This window comes from Platalea leucorodia (genome assembly GCF_965183815.1).
Source record: "Platalea leucorodia genome assembly, chromosome: 1".
NCBI lineage: Eukaryota > Metazoa > Chordata > Aves > Pelecaniformes > Threskiornithidae > Platalea > Platalea leucorodia.
The window spans coordinates 26,759,817-26,780,229 of NC_138823.1; the positions used below are offsets into that span (position 1 = coordinate 26,759,817).

General features: G+C 43.0%; 1 protein-coding gene across 2 annotated transcripts; it reads right to left on the reverse strand.

Moving 5' to 3' along the window:
* Positions 1–7,215: 7,215 nt before the first annotated feature.
* PDP1 (pyruvate dehydrogenase phosphatase catalytic subunit 1) lies at positions 7,216–16,204 on the reverse strand. Of its 2 annotated transcripts, none has more exons than XM_082325335.1 (2): positions 16,169–16,204; positions 7,216–12,255 (listed from the first exon to the last, which is right to left on the reverse strand). In XM_082325335.1, the coding sequence occupies exon 2, from the start codon at positions 12,209–12,211 to the stop codon at positions 10,598–10,600; it is 1,614 nt and encodes a 537-aa protein (XP_082181461.1). In that variant the 5' UTR covers positions 12,212–12,255; positions 16,169–16,204; the 3' UTR covers positions 7,216–10,597. The 2 variants fall into 2 exon arrangements, with proteins under 2 accessions (XP_082181461.1, XP_082181462.1); XM_082325336.1 differs by having other exon boundaries at positions 16,077–16,204.
* Positions 16,205–20,413: the final 4,209 nt, after the last annotated feature.

The following is a 20,413-nucleotide window of genomic DNA, read 5'->3' on the forward strand; positions in this document are numbered from 1 at the left end:
GCTGCTTCTTAGTTTCCTCCTACAAATACATCTGCAAAGACCTGTGTCTTGAGTAGGTCTAGTGGTTTTTAAAATCAGGAGTAGATCAAAACTAGTATCAATTTAATCAAACATATTCTCTGTCCTTATTAATCACTATTTTTTTTTTACCCTTCTTTTACAAGAAAACTTTGAACTTACAATGGAAAAGACTTATTTTTTTGTTGGGTTTTTGTTTTGTTTTTCAGCTGGAACTGGATATTTTCCTTCACATTTTACAAACTTTCACCCAGACCAATAATGTTTTCATTGTCATAGTATACGTAGGATTGACCGTTAAATTATTAATTATGCCAAAGATCTGAGTCAAGTTTTTTATTATCTTTGGGTTTTGCTTTCCTGTCCTGTTTTGCTGTCAGGTCTGGATGTATTATTGTCCCTGCTAACCTAATATTCTAGAATGTCACTTTTTGCTTAGTGCATAGTAATTAATAATTCAACAAATCACTATTGCAAAGTCCAAATGTACGTTGGACTTATGTTCCTGGCAGGTTCTGCCCAAACAACCACATCATCAATACAGACTTAATCACTGTTCTGCCAAACTCTCACCATTTTGGTGAGTATTTTGGGAACTAAATTTATGTCAGAGAAAGTCTCTGGAAATGAAATACCCCCAAAAGCCATCTTATGATAAAAATTTTAGTTCGTTGTCCATGAAGCTGTAGCTGCCAGGCATCATGGGATGCTCCCAGTTTTGCAAACAACTCTTGTCATCTGGTTATTTACTCCGCTCTTGGTAGTAGATGACCCCGTTGTCTCTGATGGACTGGCAGGACCTCCATGTGCCCTGAGGACATCTCATTTAAGAAATGGACACGGACAGCATGCTCTTCTCTGGGGTGAGGGTGATTTAAGATAGACGAACTCTCTGTACTTTGTATTCAGGATAGCAGCATTCACCCAACCGATGCACAACTAGAAAAACTTGTTGAACAAGGGAATGCCACAATGTTTAGTATTCATTTGGGCAGCAGCTGCTGGAATGCATGAGAGCAAAACTTCCATTTTTGCGTTTTAACAACTGTGAAAATGTCAGCATATAGCTGCTTTTAACTATATTGTAAGCCAAACATAACTTTTTATGGTCTACAAGCAAAGCCTTAGGGCCCAAAAAGCTCTGAAAAAACATTCAGCCATCATTCAAATTAGAAGATTTTGATAGAAAAAGGAAACCAAGTGACAAAAAGATAAACAAAAGGGAACAGAGAAAAATAACCCTCACCAGGCTGTGATACGAAGAAAAAGACATGATGGATTATTGACTGTGCGTTATCCTTGACAATGCATTAAAGCAGCTAAAAGAATTCTTGTGTGCCACTTCTGCTCTTCCTTCTTTCCAAGGGGTGCTTCTCAGCTCTGATTTTAATTTCTTTCCTCTGCTTAGTCTTTCTGATCGATATTTTTTCCTTCCTCACTCACAGCTTCCTTTTCTCTCTTCTGCATTGAGGTGCCATGGCAATGTGCAAATCAGAAAGGTACTGTTTTTTAATGCGCACAGTCCTTGGTTTTTAAAATTCCCTGCACCCATACGTTTGTCTTGATGACTTGTGTCTCTGTTTTCATGTTTGCACAAAAATGGTAAAGTAAACCTCATTAAAAAAAAAAAATCAAAGCAGCAGCACCTGTACTTTGTTCAGCTTGCTTTTTTTTTTTTTTTTAAGCAGCAGCTTTTTTGGGCTTCAGCTTCGGCATTCAGCCATTTCTGATCTCACATGCAGCTTGCTGGTTTTTTTGTTTTGTTTTGTTTTTCTGAGCAGGACCATGCCACCAACCATAACTGATAGAAGAGCTTTCTCTTCGTAGCCGTCTCCGACCTAATTATAGTTTATTGTGCTGCCTTCTGCATGTGTTTTGTGACACCATCATAGACTTTTTCTTTCCTATGTGTAATTTCAACTTTAAAGACACATTATAACATGATTTCCCCGCCCCCCCCTTATATTTTCCTATTTTATTCTGAATTTCTTTTTAGGATTCACATTCACTATATTTCTGTGTACTACTGAAAAACTACACGTTCTGTTGCTTTTCTGAAACTGTCTCCTAACTACTCACTGCCATTTCAGTCATCACCTCACAGCCTATGATGTGCTGCTTCTGTCTCTTCATTAGCTAGACAGATCTTGTGTTATTTTTTTTTTTTTTAAGAGTTGCTGCCATGCCGAGCCAGAGCTTCCACGCGCCCTTCCCGCAGGTAGCCTGGCAGCGCTTGATCTCGTATCAAAGGGACTTTCACAATTCCCTGACTTCAGAACTGAGCCTTTAATCTCACTGCTGTGACGTGCTTCAAAGGCTCCTGTGAGCTGCTGCATCGGGAAATACAGCACATAGCACTCCTGTATTTCCATTTTAATACAGGCTAGCAAATACAGAAAACATCAAAATTGTCTGAGTAGTGTCTTTTACCAAATTCAGTAATGATACATCCTAGCTGTTTGAACCCTTGTCACAGCTCAGGCAATTTTAATTCACAAAATTTTATTTGTTACTGTGGCTTTAAAATGCAGTAATACCAGCCTTGACAGCTTGCCAGCTACCAACCTGGAGGGTTTTTGTTATTTTTTAGGGCCTAATCTTGTATTACTTTCTCTTCTCCTTGTACTTTTCGATCTGTTGGATTTCCACAATAGTTTCTTACAAACTCTTGACAAAGTACCAGGAGCAGTCAGCTGTAAGATGTGAGTATCTTAATCTATAGTCTATAAAATCTATATATCTGTTCACCTGCTTGAAGATGATTTGGCATAAAGTTATATACATGGGGACCAAATGTAAAAAATAAAAAAATCAAAAAACCCCACAGAATGTCAGGTGTGTGTCAAACACCTACAAATGTTTTTTACACTTATCTATCTTTCTGACACTGGGCTAGACAGCTTCTCAGACTCTCTCCTGTCGGTGTTTGCTAAGCAGTGAATGGCACCTCAGTGTCCATGCCCAGATGAGATTCACCGGCTGTTTGGCAGAAGACCGCCTTCCATTGCCACATTACAGTCCTGCCAAGCTGCCTGCTACAAGACTCTTCTCCCTTCTGTACTATTAACTACAAGTTAGGATTGTTTGGGCTTTTCCTTAATTATTAATATTTTAGTCTTTCACAAGCTGGACTATTTTGATAAAAAGGCATTTTCTCCCCAATTTAGGAATTTTTATTTCTTTTTCAGATAAAGGGGAACTATGTAAAGGCCTGGATCATATTTTCTATAGAGCTGTTCTTACAATTGAGCTTTGTAGCAGAATGAAGAACATAGATTCCTCTGATCAGCTATGTTGTGAACTTCATAGATTCCTACTCATTCAGGCTGGAAGGAACGCTGAACGCTGTTGCAAGTGCAGGCTTTAGAGGTTATGCTAAGGAAATCACACGTTGTTCCTTACAACTGTTAAAAGACTGGCAGGGCTCTGTAACAGGCAAGACAAAGGGAGCCTTGGGGTAACAGGGCTATTTGCAGGTACATTAGGTAGAACACCAAATTAAAAAAAACTAGAGATAGTCATTATGCAGAAGTGACAGATGCAAAAACTGCAGGACCCCGTATCCTTGAAGACATTGGAAAGGATGGTTAAGATTTGCTTCCAGAAAACACCTAAATGGAGCTGCCTATATGTGAACAAGATGACTAAGCTTCTATTACAGTCAATGGAGTTTAATGTAGGAGTGGAGTGGGCTGAATAGCTATCGAGACTCCACAGCATGCACTGAATACAGCTCCACCACCCCCAACAGGAGCTTCAACACTCAGTACACAGGCACACAGAGAGAAGTATCCAAGTTTAGGTGTCTTAAGATAAAGCTGGTACCGTATCTGCCCACAACAGACAGTGACTATCTATACATAGGAAAACACAGAGTTTTGCAGGGACATTTGAACTACTTCCAGCATAGCAGAACAGCAGAGCTGTACTAACATAGCATGCTGTACACATTAATACACCTTACTTCTTAGCAGGAGTAATAAATCCCTGGCAAGCACTGCTGTGCTATAGCTAGGTCTTCTGTACAGCAGCCAGTTTTTGTTAAGAGATGAATATTTACCTTTTTCCCCTCTAGAAGAGGCTGCTATTAGGGAATCACCATTCACTCCTCTCCCATCTGCCTAAGACTGGGAACACTGACTGATTACCATTAGCTATTTTAATCAACTTGCATATAATCCATAAAATCCTGGAAAACAGTATTCTTATATTAACCTAGCTGTTGAGCCATCACAGTGGGCAAGGATGGGCAACAGGGAAGACCTACATAATTAATGATTGTAGGCTTGCAACCATTCTGACAAAGACAAGTCATCAGGAGCTGATTCAGTTCATTAAGATACAGAAGCTTTTGAATGAAACTGGGCTTAATGCGTGGTTGTGTGTCAGCTCACGGAGTGCTTTCCTGTTAACATCAGTGACTTCCCCGTTTTTCATTAGACATTTTTTCCTGTCGTTCAGCATCATGTGACATGAGTTAGACAGACCTAACTGGATTAATTTTGCAATTAAGATGTGAGGCAATACATCAAATGCTACCCTCAAGTACAAATATAGCATATTAAAACTGAACAGTTTGTTCACAATGCTATATAAAAATAGTTTGGCATTGGCAAGTTTTATTAAATAGGATTTCCTAGCTAGGAAATCTAATAGAAAGTCAATAAATCAAGGATAATTTTTCTGTTCAAAGAAAGATCTACCATGATGGTAGCAAACAACCTTCTGCATAAAACATCCTCTGCAATCTGAGCAAATTGATTACTTATTCAGATTAGGAACCATAAGAATGGATATACACTTGTTTTTTTCACCCTTCCTTCCCCCCCCCCCCCCAACACAGAATGAAAGAATAGAAGGAGAAACATCCCAAAATAATCAGAAGTCTAGGGCCACCCTGCACATTTGTACTGCGTGGTCCTGATTTCCTGAGGGGAGTAGCTTTTTAGTTTACTCCCTTTATTTGTTAAGGTCCTTCTCCATCCTTCTCCATCCTGCCCCCCCCCCCCCCCCCCAAAAAAAAAAAAACCACACCTCATTTACTGTTAATTGCCACAAGCAAAATCAAGTACCTGGCTATCATGGTGTACTGAACAGTGCCTGTATTTTCTTTTGTTTCATGTAGTCCTTGAAAGCTTCATGACTGATTAGGCGAGTCATTTGCAATGACTTTCAGAAGACTTGCATGCTGATCAATACCTGAGACTTTTTTTTTTTTTTTACCCTCAGACCTTGCGGCACAGATGAGAACAGACCATTTATCCATCTCAGATTGCTTTTCTTCTCACCACACAATGCTCCTGCCAACTTATGCTCCATTCGTGATCCAGTTATGAAAGTCAGGTTATCCTTTCCCACTACCCAGCAATTTATTATTAAAATATATATGGGCAGCAAATAAAACAGAAGGCATAACCAGCATAACAAGCCAAGAACATAGTCTTACCTATTGCATTGCAAATATGACCCTGGACTTACCACCACATCAACGGGGCGGCCAACTTACTACTACTGAAAGCTGCCAAGTAGGCTTTTGAGTTCAGTTCTACTTAAGTTTCTTCCATTGAAACAACACTATGTACAATTGACGTGGGTTGGGCTTCAGCATTCACGTGGCTGGGATGCGAAACAGAAGGACTAAAATTCAAATTGGTTTGTCCATTTAAAGGATTAATTACAAGATTTGGTCTATTTTTATTTTCCCCTCCCCTAAGAACCTACTTCTCATGGTAAGAGGAACTCAGTAACTAGTTCCAAGTTTTGGCTTTTACAAGACAGCAGTTAAAAAAAAAAAAAATCAGTCAATAATGTTTAATACCTAGCTGGTTGCAATAGGAGAAAACTAAAGTGAACTTATGTGTTTCCTCCACTGCACAGGTATTTGATGATAGAATATTTCTATGTTTAGCTTTAAACTACACGCTAATTAACACCATATTTTAAAGGAGTAAACTACAAGAAATAACTCCCCAATCAAGATTCAGTAAATCAGGTTAACACTAAACTGAAAAATATTCTACCAATGAGTTCACATAGATTGTATTTGACAACATGCTCCTTACAAAGGGACAGTATCTACTTGTTTGCACAGCAATTAAATATGCTGTAGCTGTGAATAAATACTTTAATCCAGAACACATTAGCAAGCCTTTTTCATGCACAAATACTTCAGTGCTAGGAAAGGCATTAATACATCCTGCATTCACTGCTGAATACCAAGCAAAACAAGGGGGAAGATCCTGAAACTAAAGGCACTTAGCAAAGGAGGGCTTTCAAATAAAAACAGGGAAAAAAGTACAAAACAGTTCACTTAGCATGAGAAACCATAAATGCATTCGCTTTAATGCCCGCTTCATTTTAAGCGCATTTGTTTTAACACAGGGCCAAATACACACCAATGAAGTATCTCCTTAACTTCTGTATGTAAGCCTCCGAACAGAACAGAAAAAAGCATCAGCCAAACCAGTGCCTGGGGAATGCCACCACACTTGAAGCACCTCTCAGCAGCATACAGATGATTATCTCTGGAGACAGACACATTGGACTTTCTCATTTTGTTAAGTTAAACCTAACTTCTTCATTGTACGTACGGCAATATAACATCAAGCTGCAGCGTGCCATTTGGCAGGCTGGAAGAAAGCTACTTCTCTTACCCATAGGATCTGCTTCATTCTAAGCTTCATGAAATTAAAGACAGGGCATTTTGGCCAGATCTTCCAACTTCACAGATTTTGTTTCTATTTATACATTACTGAACAACAGTCAGGAGCTGCACAAGTTTCTTACGTAGGATCAAACATATCAACTAAAAGATGCCAGCTCCCTTGGCATCCCAAAATGCCTTGTGCCAGCACTGTTCTTGGACTGCTGTCCAGCAGCATTGATGCCAGCGTTCAGCAGTCTACGCTCACGACGGTCACTGGTGCAAATCGGATAGCATGTATTTATTACAGCCATGAAACCAGACAGACTGTCTGCATCAGGGAGCTTCGGACACCACAGATGGTCAGAACTAGAAACCTGAACTATCCCTCTATGCCAGGTAATCTCATTAGAAATATGCCTCCCCACTGAGGAAGAGCAGAGCAGCCGAGCCATTCTGCAGAGCACTTACCAGGAATCATTACCAGGCATCCTCTCACTCCAGAATTGACCTAAGTACAGGGACCCAAGTTTCAGAGTCTAATTACAAACAACATTGTGATGAGACTACGTTCCTTGCTCTGTGTGTCATGTTTTACAAGCCTGCTATATGCAAAACTCTGCCCTGCAATGAGGAAATAAGTGGAAACGGAAAATAATTTAATAAGTTCTGTACTCACCGAGTCATGCACATAGAAGGCAAGTGAAGCATACAGAAGTTATCACAACAGTAATTGAAAAATACTGTCGAAAGCAAATATAATGCACATACATACCATTTTGAACACAAGGGAAGAGAGTTCACAGAGCCTCAAGTTGGAAGCATAGACTAAGAGAAGATCTACTCCTCTCTTACCTAGCATGACTGTTAAACAGTTCTGTTGACACATTCATCTAGAACAGTTTTAAATATTTAAGGTTTAAAGGTGAACTTGAAGGCTTGTGTTGACTGTCAAGATTCAGCCAGCCTTCTGGGCTGAGCCATATATTTGCAGCTGTGAGATCTTTATTTGGAAAAGTAATCATAGCATCCCCCCTACATACAAAATAGGCACACTTTCTGCAATGCAACAAGTTTGGTAGGCAATGCAAACAGAACATGTCCTCCGCCTGTGGCAGAAGAGCTGTTTCTATTTAGTTTACCATCAATTCATTCTTATGCCATTTTAATCTGCACATAAGTATTTTAGATTGTTTATGAAATGTTGTATTGCTCTATACAGGGTACAGTCTACAACTTAATGATCCCAAATTGCGCTGCTTTATCTGCAGTGCTGGCCCTGAAGTTAATCAGTAGATGATGGGAACCGAGACATGCAGCGATCCTGACGGAAAGATTTGAGTTTTGCTGCCAGGGGGCGGCAGCACCAGCATGCCTGATGCAGGGGTTCAAGCCTCACAGCAGCATTTCAGAGCTCTGAAGTCCAGTTCTCAGTCTGTTTCCATTTATACTTTGCTTTGTTTGGCCATCTGGTCTATTCATAACAGGGACTACACAACAGAACACATTCTTGAAATACAAGTAATTCGTAATTTTCAGCCCTAGCAGAATAGCCATCACATTCTATATCAATCCAATACACATGGATTTCTGCATAATTGATCATTTTATTGGAATATGTTAAAAGATGTTTGTTCAGATCACCTGTTCAGCAGGCAGTTATGCTGCTTCTGTTCACTGCATACATACTGAGCAAGTCTCCAAGCAATACATAAATATTATGTTGTCTGACCCCATACATACACATCTTTACTACAAAAGCAGCTTTTCCTCAATAAAAGTTGTATCCATGGGACCAATGTTCATGTCTTCTAGCTATGACTTGTACCAAATCCATATCAATAATTATAGGTTAAATACATCAATACATGTAATAGAGCTTTAACAGTAAAAAAGTAAGAAAGTTAAATACTGCAACAGCTTAGATACATACTGCATTTGAATGATAGAACATAAAGTCTATTGACCTAGCTAATGACAGTCACCAAAACACAACATACAGAACCAATGTCAAGAGCCAGTACTTGTCTAAGCATTTTAGAGTTCCCCTTTTCCCTTCAAATACAGAAGGGTTGTGCGCATCTTGAATGTGAACTTAGATATCATTAACCTTACAGCAACATTGATCCTGATATTTAAGGCTGGGTAAAGAAACAGACTTGTTAAAGCTGCAGGCCACTAAGTACACATAGTATTTTGAGTTTGAGGAGCCAATGTTTGCTATAGCACAGGTTCATTGTTCAAACTAAGTGTACCCTATGTAACAGTAGCATTAATTGGCAATACTTGTACTTAGTAGAAAATGCCACATTACTCAATTAACCAAAAAAAGCTAGGTTTTTAAAGTCTTAATTAGCTATGACAAAGGCTAGGGAGGTATTTTAACTGAAACACCTTGGTAAAGTGAAATAAGCTGACCTATCATTGTTCTCTAGAACACAGGAATCAAGTTACATGTGTTCTCTCAGTCATCAAGGGCTGGTATTTCAGCCAGCATTTGAGTTTTTAACCTAAGGGCAGGTTAAAATAAATCTGTATACAATGCAGCATACCTAAAAGAGATGCAATGATGACCGATAAATTAGTTGTCAGTCCCTATTTTTTACAGTTACAAGCCCAACAACTTTAGGCACAAAAATTATAGCCAATCTTTTAAGTTTAAATTCAACCATTACAAGCCAGAGACCCATTTCAGAGATTGCTCTGTGATAGCATTCTGGACTCTAAGAACATGCATACACCAGCTGTCCAGAAATACAGAGTTGCTAATAAAGTTGCTAGGAAAAAAAGCCATTAAACATACACATGCATGCCAGTTAGTTTCCCAACTAAACCACTACTTACAAGCCATACTTGAATTTTTTGTAATTTGTAGTTTTTGACCCAACTTACAAATTGAGTTCAAGTGCAAGACATCCAATATGTGACCATTTGAAATAGCCAAAGTGAAAATGAGTGCAAATTACAAAGCCACAAAGAGGTTAGCAATGATTTCCTGATCTTTTCAGGTAAAAATTTATTTACCAGATAAGCAACACCAGACAGGGGTGGAGTTCATGAAGGACATGACTTTTAGGAAAGCCAACACAGTCTTGACCAACAACACTGACTTTTCAAAAAGTTTGAAAGTTTCTTTATACTGCAAAGTGAAGTCCTCCATAAAGTTATCTGGTATCTTACCGCATGTTGTAATGTATTATTGCCCTACAAGTTGTGCAGAAACCCACAGCCAAGAGACTATTAATGCACAAGAAGTTTAGACCGTGCAGAAGATATGATTAATTTGTAACAGAATCTCAGGTACTGATTATGGCTTAGACCTGCATTGAAAGTCAACACTTAGACAAATACCCTTAAGTGAATGACATTGTCTATATGAAAGTGAGACAACTTTGTTACACCAAAGACTTACTTGGTTAAAGTGACCTTCTGCTTAGAAGAAACAGTAGACAATATATTCACAAATAACCATATCTACTTTGCAAGAATTAGCCCTGTAAGAATTCAACAATACTCCTTTTTTTACTCATCTTTTCTTTAAGATAATATGTAGATATTTACAGATATTTATTAACAGGCTTTGTTTCTTGAACAGCTAGATCTTTCATAGTTAATTCTTTGTCCTCCTTCCCTCCCTCCTCCAAGTCTGCCAAATTCAAGACATTGTTCTAGCAGCATTCATGAAATCAATAGTGCAAAGTTATTACAAAAACCTCTTTTCCCAAGCTGTGGCATCCTCTTCAAGTTTGTATTAGGTCAATAGCACTTCTCATGTATTTAGAGCTCTGGAGGAAAGCAGGAACAATAGATATGCTGAATCTAGCAAGCAACCAATTTGTTTGCCAAGGGTTTTTTTGGGTTTTATTATTGGGTGGTTGTTTTTTATTTGCTGCTCATACTGGCCATTGTTACAACTTTGGTTACTAGTTCACAACATTAAACTCTCAGTTCCTCATTTTGACATGCACCTATAACATGCGAGTTGAACTGCACCACGATAATTGTAATGTCATCTCTATACATTCGAGCCAGCTCTTCTGGAAGACTAAGCATCTTGGACAGTCGCTCATGGTCCACAGTGCCAAATTCATTGTTACCCACCGCATGACGTATCAGGTGAGTCGCTGCATTCTGATCTTCAAATACTGAAGAGATTCTTGCTCTCCTTTCTGTTAAGAGACCATGCATCTGTCCCAAAGTTACCTTATAGCCACCAACAGCTATTGGCTGTTGATGGTGAACACCAGTGAGGTACTCCCCCACAATTCTAGCCACATCTTGCCTGTGCATCGTCTCCCACAACCCATCCGTGGCCAAAACCAGGAACTTATCCTGCGGCCGTAATTTGTGATGTATGACTTCTGGCTCAGCCGTGAGGTATGGGGGAGTGTGATAGTTTGGAGGAATAAACTTTGTATATTCATTGTCATTCAGCTGATCTGGGCCTGATTCTACTACTCTCTTCTGTAGTTCAATACTCCATTTAAATTTCACATCACCAAAAGCTCTGAAAGGCATCAGGAGACCTAAGAGACGATCTTGTTTCACAAGACTTTTCTCTTCAGACTTTGGATGCTCCGTTTTCACACGTTCCACTTCACGTTCGTTTTGTGCATTGTGGTCATAGGACAGATTAACTGCAGACCAAGATCCATCTTCTTCCTGAACCCCAAGCATTGCCCTACTGTCACCTGTGTTTGCAATGTGCAAGTCAACACCATCCACGTGGGCCACACAGGCAGTTGCACCAGAAAATGCTACGCGCAGTACTAGGTAGTTGAGAAAAGAATTTGGATCTCCTACTTGAGCTTCCAGAGAAATATCATTATCAAGCCTCTTAAAAGCATTAATTAAAGCCTCTTTCACATCAGTAGTCTCTCCACTGTTGAGATCAATGAGCTCCTGCCAGTAAGTTCTTAGACTATTGAAGTAAAGCTTGGAAGCTTCTTTGCTAAAATAATCATTGGGATGCTTGTGCCACTGTAAAATGGGCAACAGAGCTCTGCCACTTTCCACTGCATTTTCTATTTCAAGTAAAGTCTCATGAGGTAACAAAGAGACAGCAATGTAGTAAAACAGTCTTTCACTGACAGCTTGAGCACAAGCACAACCTGCATGGCCATCAAAAACACCCAGAAGCATTCCTCTTGTCTGCAAGCAAGTGGCAGCACTCCTCCGGTCTTCTATTGGAGCATTAGCAGGCAACTGGTTGCTATCAAAGCCAAGGACGGAACTTACATTTTTACCATCAAATTCTGGGACTTTGAAACTGTATTCATTTGCCTTCAGAATGCTGTTGACCTGTGGAGGAGTGAGGTAAAACCTCTGTGGCGTAGAAGCATAATCCCTTGTGTGAATAAAGCGATTAAAGTTCTCCTTTGGCCTATAAATTGCCGCAAATTTCTTCTGAGGTGCATATCTGAAGTGACTGTGAGCAAAATGAGATGACAAACAACACAGATGTTTATGGTGGCAGTAACACACAGTACTGCATATTCTGCTAATCTCACAGTTACGAATCAATGGAAACAGATGAGCTGGTGCTGGCATGGCATCAGACAACAACGGTAGCCTGGAGCTTCGGACTGGAATTGCTGAAAGACAAGAGAACAACTATACTTAGGGGGGACAGCTAACATTTCTCCCAGAACTCTGTGTTAAGACATGTACAGCCCCTAAAAAAGTTGCTTATTATATGGAGTTCATAGCTTCACAGGTCTTGAGAAAGAAAAGGCATCAAGAGGTTCTTGTTTATAGACGTTACATCGGGCTATAACAAAAAAGCTGTACCATACTTAAGATATTTTAGCTCTTATACCCACTCAGCAGGCAGGAAGTGAAAACATCATCCAGACAGACAATGCAGCTTCAAACAGAACTTAAGACAACAGTTAGCATGGAGCGCTCTACAGTAATGCCACCTTCTAGAAGACTTTTATGGAGATTTGTTTTTCTGGTTTCCTAGCTGACATAGCCAGATGTGGCACACAGAGAGGAAAACTGTCTTTCTATAAAGCTGAAGAGATAAAGCATCTAACAGAAGATTCAAGAAACAACTTTGAGATGACATACAACTGGGTTTAAGATGAAGATGGTTTAGACAATAAAAGCAAGCAGCAGGTCATAGACAGCAGATATTCTTTAGTCAGTAGCAGGTTTTGTTTCTTCTCCCCCCTTTCACATGCAAAGCTTCAAACTTGTGTGACACCATGGTGTACATATCCCATATAGCCACAGCAGTCTATGCAGCAATTTCCTAGCTTATCATATAAAAATACAAGAGGTAGAAAGCAGATGCATCTCTCCTATCAACAGCTCATCTACCCCAGTGAAGTTTAGGTTTATAAGTTGCTTTAAAAAGCTACTCAACTGAAAGACTACATGCAAGCTAGAATAGAGCCCTGCACAATAGTCTAAAGCTAGTTCAGTGTTAAGATAAACTATTAAGTTTAGTACCCAAGAAAAATATTCTACTACTTTTTGCCACATCAAAAAAAACCCTTTTCTTCTAATTTTTCGTTCCTCTGAAGAAAGATTATTCTAACATACTCTTCCTTGTCCCCATTTACATACCCAATCACAAGGTTAGTGTGAGTGCCTCTTAAACCCCATATTCACTATGTCTCATTACCAGGAAGTCTCTTACAATGTTGTACTTGAGAAAACAGTTCCATAGTGGGGAAAAAACAACCTTGAACTGTGGCCTTGCGTGAAGTGCACACAGTTAAGGGGAATTCAGTTTTCTCTTTCCATCTTTTATGATCAAGTTTCATCATAAAAGCTTCTTCCTAGAAAAGACCATTACAAATTATCTTATACAACACTTACTGCGGTCAAAAGCACTAGTCCATCAGCACCACTCTATCTCAGACTTAATTGTTCTACTGAAAAACCGGGTACTGCTGGGTTGTGCAAGGTGCTTCAGTTACTAAATTGATTAATTTTTTCAGCCAAGCAGGCATACCAGTATTTCAGATGAGTCACAGCCCCTATAAAAGATGCAGTAAGCCCCAATATTCAGTCTAAAGGATCATGCAACACAGGATCATGTTCTGCGATCACTCTGTTCTGTAAGCTTTCCATAGATTCTGCCACAGGATTCTGATCACCTAGGATCAGCTAGGATGTGTCTGGAAATATATGAAGCTTCACCTCACTCTGTGTTGCAAGAAAAGAAAGCAAGTCACATTCTTCCCTCCAACCTTGCCTGTTCTCCTTAAGTAACCAGGAGTGGAGCCTGTTTCTCTATTACAAAATACAAAGTACTGAAAGCAAAGTATAATTCATGTTTCTACCACTCCACTGGCTTCCTAGCATCACATCTTCATTCCCCGTGAATGACTGCCTGTCAATCTTAACTTACACTGACAAAAATTCTTGTCCATTGACCTCTCCCAAGTCTCCCACTGACAGCTATGAAGACTGAACTGACCAGTTTTCTGTTGTTCAGCTGCCAGGAAGAGCTCTGGTTGTAGCCCTGTGAGCCACAGCCAGCTGTACAGACACTCAGCAGCAGTCTATTGGCTTGAACTTCCAGATGCATACTAAATTTATATTAGCCATTTGCTTCCCATGAAGTCTACTTCTCCAGCCCAGGCTTCACATGTATACAGTATGACAGAACTAAACAAACTCCAAATATAGATTTTAAAATCTATTCACTGCCTCCTAATTATAAGGGAGCTATTTTGGTAGCAGTTATGTATATTTCTTCACATGACATTTAAAAGCAAAAATTTTGCTTACAGAATGGGAACCTCAAGGTTCTACAGATGTGGCTGGTGCACAGCAGCACCTCAGATTCAGTGCTGGTCTCCCATCAGATAAAAAAATAAATAACTGAATAAAGTTGTCTTGACTGCTAAGCATTTGTGTTTAGTGCTGACCCACACGTGGTGCCACAACTGTTCTGACAGTTTTGCTGTTGATCCATGATGAAGCAAAAATACAAATGTACTGTTGTTATAGGGGCTCTGCAGTGCCACCAGAGGCTATTTTGCTGATTTTTAATCATTAGTTTATCAAATATTACATGAAATCCAAGAGGAAGTAGTAAGTTGGCCTCAAATTTTCCATGGCCTGTATCATTTATAGTAGATCCATGTCAGCTTAAGACATCAGTCTGTTTCACATACCAGATTTAATAAATCCTAGTTGATGAAGTAAGAGAGAAATTCCAAGTTTGGCAACCTGAATGAAATTATTCTAAGCCTCTCCTATTTCTCCCCACAACATGGATGCCCCAAATATAACCAGACACTCCAGCTAGCCCTTAAATAATTCCTTTAAGATCCCAAGTTCATTCTGGTTGATCAAGAGACAGCAGAGAAGGAAAAGAGATTAAGTAGAAATTTTACGATCCAATCAAGATTTGTCAAGATATTAGAATCAAGCCAGTATTAAACACTTCTCCAAGCCCAGAACAGGGTACAAATGCTACTTTTCAGACTACAAATACAATATGGCCAATAACAAGTCAGACAGTCAATTTATGGGTTTTGTAGTACTACGCTAATAAAATGTAAGAAACATTACCCCTTCCTTTAATAAATGCTTACTATAACTGTACTGTTAAGGCCAACTGATGCTGCACAGGCAAGTCCCTCCAAAACACCTGCCTTAACTGTGCAAAGACACCCATGGCTTCAGGTAAAAACACTTAGCCTAGGCGCCTTTCAGGCACTTGACAGACCTGAATGAATTAGCCCGCTGGCGAGGACGGGGAGCGGGGGGAGGAGGAACAAGAAGCATTCACCACGAGCAGAACCGTTAGTCCTTCCCTCCGGCCAGGTCTCAGCCCTCGGACACGGCCCAGCCTGGCAGCCCCTTCCCCGGGTCCCATCCGACCCCCGAGCCCGGCGCTCCAGCGAGTACCGGTGCGAGATACATACCGATCCTCCTGGGCCCGGGACACACACACATTCTCCTGTCACAACAAGAAGCCGCCAACATCCACAAAGCAGAAGCCCGGGGGGCGGGGGAGAAGCAAGGCAGAGAGTTTGTTAGAGAAGACGGAGAGCTCCGACACGGAGGGGGGACGACAGAGAGGAGACAGGCACACACGCACGCAGCCCTTCCGCGGGCGCCGGGAGCCGCCGCCCGCCCGGCGATGGGAGCCAGCCAGCCCCGCAGCGGCGCGCCCGGAGCAGCCCGCCCAGGGCTCGGCAGCCAGCGCCCACACCCGCCGCCGAGCCCCGCGCCGGCCCCGCTCTCCCTGCCGGCAGCGGGGAGGCGCCGCTCCCGCTCGCCGCGGGCAGGGCCCCTCCGCCCGCCCGCGCTGGGCGTCGCCGCGGCGGAGACCGCTACCCGCTCAGGCGCCGCGCGGCCCCGACATGGCCGCCCCTCCCCAGCCGCCCGCCCGCCTCCGGCACGACCCCCTCTCCCTCCCTCCGCCCCGGGCCGCGCGGGCACAGACCTGGCCCCTTCCCGGACGCCTCAGCCCGGGCCCCCCGGGCGGAACGGGGAAGCGGTCGGAGGCACCGAGCGGCCCGAGACGCCCACACGCACCCGCCGCTGCCAGCCCCCGACAGCCGCCGCAACCGCCTCACGCCCGCGGCCGCCGCGCTGCGCGGCGCCTTATAAAGGCCCTGCGGCCGGCGGCGCGCCGCCCATTGGCTGCCGGGGAGGGCAAGGAGGCCACGTGACACGGAGGCTCGGCGGTGGCTGTGGGCGCGCGGCGGGCGGGGCGGGGGAAGGGGGGAAGGGGGGGCGCTGCGTGCGCGCGCATTGCGCAGGGGCGGGAAGGCGGGAAGGCGGTGGCGGGCGGGCGGGCGCTGCCGCCCCCCTCCGCCCCCCGCCGTCCCCGGGCTGCGTGAGGGGACCCCCGCCGCCGCGTCGCCGCGGGAGCGGGCCGCAGCTGCCCCTCCGTCAGGGAACCGCCGGCTGGGAGGGCGAGCCCCGCCGCGCTCCTGAGGGAGGGAGGGAGGGAGGGTGAGGCGCGGCGAGAGCGGCTGCTCTGCGGCACCATGCGCCGGGCCGCCCGCCCGGCCCTCGCCGCCGCCGCCGCCTCCTCACCCCGGGGACTGAGGCAGAGGTGAGGCTGCCGTGTCCGCGGCTGGCAGCTCCTCCCGGAACGCTGCGCCGATATTGCAGGTGATGACCCGTGATCTGCAGGTAAAACCGGAGAAGCGCTGTCCCCGGCCTCCTGCTGGCGCCTGGCACGAAGTCCAGGAACTGAGGGGGAAGCCTGGTGGCTCGTCCCGTTGTCCAGCGAGAGCAGCCGCGCTGCGTAGTCACGGTTGGAGCAACCTGATCCCCACGGTCCTTAGTTCAGGAGTCAGAGTCATTTAACTTCTGCCTGTTCAGGAAACTGAAAATGGGAAAATGTCTAAAAACTTCTGTAGGGCGTATTGACTTTTAGTCTGAATTAAAGAGTGGGAAATGTGGGGGTTTTTTCCCTTGAAATGCTCGTGAAGTGCCTTTAACAGTCACGAAGCACGTTAACTCTGCAACTCTGCAAGAGACCACTGAAGCCTATACTGCAACACTTGGTTTTTCTGTTTTTCATTTGCTCCCTGGTGTTTTGTCTTCACCAGAATCACTCTGGGCAAAGCAGGCTGCCACGGAGTGCAAACAACCAGGGACCTCTCTGCCCTGTGCTTCTGAGAAAGCCGCATTTGCTGCTGCCGCTGCCAGCAAAGGATGGTTTGAGGGCAATGGCTACCAAGAAGGAACAGTCCTTCCCCAGAAGAGCAGCACCTGTCGCTCCTACCAGTGCAGCAGGAGCGGCAGCCTCCCCTCCGTCCTTTCTCTCCCGTCTGTTAGATACGATCCTGTTCTGCATCTCTTGAGTGAGGGCGACACTCAATTTTGCGTACGCTTTGGAGATGCTTTAATCCAGCCTTATTCTTCATGTAAATTTTTGAATACGGAAAGTATATAAATTCAACAAGGTTTCGATTTCCATCTCTTTCTCTGTAGATGCACGTGCTCTCATGCCTTTCTGTTTTCAGGGTGGCCGGGATGCCCGCTTTGCTGCATATTGTTGGCAGCAGATGTTCGGCTAGCCTGTTTAGTGTTGCAGTTAGCATTCCTTTAGCAGCTGCGAGAAAACATAGATTTTGACTATATCTTTATCACCTTTATTGTTTTTACAGCTGTATACTGAAACCAGTAGAGGAAAAGGAAAATCTGCACTTAGTGCCCAGAAGACTCGGGAGGTCTGCTTGGGATATAAGGGAGTGGAAAGTACTGCCCTGTGACCCTCCATGTGAAAACCACCTAGAAAGATAAAATGGTGCCATCCTGAAAAATGCAAGTCTTCCACAGTAGTAGTTGAAAGCACGGAGTATTAAAATGTTCATTTATTGGTGTTCTGGGTGACTTTTGTGACATTTATTTGTTTATCCAGGATGGTACACCATCATCTTCTCTTTGAGGCTTATTTTAGAATAAAATAAAAGGCTTCAATAAGTGGCATGGAAGATAAATAATTTACATTCCTTTCTAACGGTAGCACATGGATAGAAGTAGCTTGGCAGAGTGTGCTGTAGCAACAACCATTTACATATTTTTCTACTTGCAGCAAGAGTGACTGTAAAGCACCCAAGTTTAGAATTCTTCTTGGAGACAACATAAGATGACACAATTGAGGCATCTTCTTACCCCATCAGAAGGGAAAAGGCTGTGGGAAGACAGAGCTGTGCCTGGGTGTATTTGAGTGGTAGTTGTATGAGTAGATATACAGAAATGGGTTGGGATGAAGTCACCGCTGTTCACCTCCTATTTCTGATTGGAAGTACGGGGTTTGTAGAGCGGATTCATGTTTGACTTCTGAAGAGAATGTTGCTGTCTAGGGTTGCCTACTGAGAAAAATAATCCGGAAAATAATTAGCATTTAGCACTTTTGGTCTTCAGAATATCTTGTGCCCACTAGTTCAATTCCCCATAACATGCTGTGAAATTGAAAGGTTAGTGTCATAGCTCCCTGCTTATTTATTTTATTCATCCCGTTTATTTCCTGATTTAAGGCCAGGAGAGGAGCTACTTTTGGAGCTGGTATTGGAAGCCGTGGCTCCCTGTATCACGGTATCTGTTGATACCACGTATCTCTTTGAACAAAAGACAGAATTTGAGTTTTAAAATACTGAGTGAGAAGAGAATTTGGCCGTAGCAGCCCTACGTAAATCCCACAAATGAAAGACAAAATACTAAGGCTTGGCTGACGTTTTGGTCCTCAAGCTGATGTGAGTTTGCTGGTGTGCCAGAAGTTGGACGTTGCAATCTGACTGGAAAGTTAGGTTTTCCTTTTCTTCGTCTTGCTGCTGCCCAGACCCTTTTGTGCACTTTGAGCAACAGTCCATTTTTGCTGATTTTAAAGAATAAAAATTACTTCAATGAATAAAAACGTGTTGTTCCATGTTTAACATTTTACATCAAGGATTGATGGAAAAGCAGTTACTTGTAACTGCTTCAAGGTATGCGTAGTCTCACTGTTTCCTGGGGTGGAAGAATTATCATCTGAGTGCAACAAAAGACATCAGTTCTTGTCTACTGTGCCTGTTGCCGACAGTGGGTAATTCTGCATTGCAGAACCGATAGGCAGCTATGCATTATCACTGCAGTTAAAGCACTGCAGTAGTTACCCTAAAGCTTTCTACACACATTTCCAGAGAAACTCCATTACAGGTCATCAAAATCCATTTTCATTTTAAATCAGGTGTTCGTAATAACCTTCTAGTTTAAGTAAGTTCTTGTGCTTAACATAGAAATATTTTATTGGTTCAGTTTTACCGAAAACCGGTTCAGGAATAGAGGGTAATACTTCAGTTGATTGTGTATCCCCTGACTGCTTAAAATTTTTACGATACCTTTGCACACAGTGTTTCAGAAATGCCGTTTTGCTCCTGTGCCTGCTGGAAAGAGCAGTCACTCATAAAACCCGTCTCAAAACTGTGTGCACAGATCAAACACTTCCACCTGGCGTGCTGCCATACCAACCTGGAGCAGGAAAAAAAAAAGATAGCAGAGTCGTACAAGTTCTGAAAGCGGAAAGAAAAGCCTAACAAAGGGGAAAATCAGGGAGAAAAACATGCCATGTGCTGAATAAACAGGAAGACTAGGACAAGACTAAACTATCTCCTGAAAGCGTAATAGAAGCAATGACGGCAAGGCAAGTGTGCTGATCCACAGAGCAGTGATTTATTTTTAGCAGAAATCAGGAGCATTACATGGCGAAAATAAATGTGTCAGTAGAGCTCAGAGCAGACGGAGTACCTGCAACCAGCGACGGCCTGTGATCTTCAGTCTGCTTCAAAGGAAGGTTCTGGTTGTCCGCTCACGTGTTCTGCTGCCCCCTCGGGGAGCGTTCGCGGTGGGTGGTGTATTCGTCCTCCTTTAACACAGATGGGTTCCTGGGTATGGTGAATACTTCTGGAGTTTTACAATGAGCCCTGCAGAAGGTCGTTTTTCAAAAACATCTCTTAACGCTGTCAACCTGAGAGTAAGCCAGCAGTGCTGAGCCACACGACTCGTCTTTCCCCGGGCCTTTTTAAAGGGGAGGCCGATGGGGGATTGCAGAGACAATTGCTTTCAGTGGGTATTTTGCCACCACTGTGGAACCCAGGGACAGTTTGATGTGCTTTGTCCCCCCTGGAGGCCCTTCCTATCTTCACTCTCGGTTCCTTTCTGAAATGAAGCACTGGGTCTGGCTTCATTCCGCAGCTGGGATCCAGCTTCCTAGAATCAAAGGGTAACGGAGGTCGGATGGGACCTCTGGAGGTCGTACAGCCCAACTCCCTGCCCAAAGCAGGG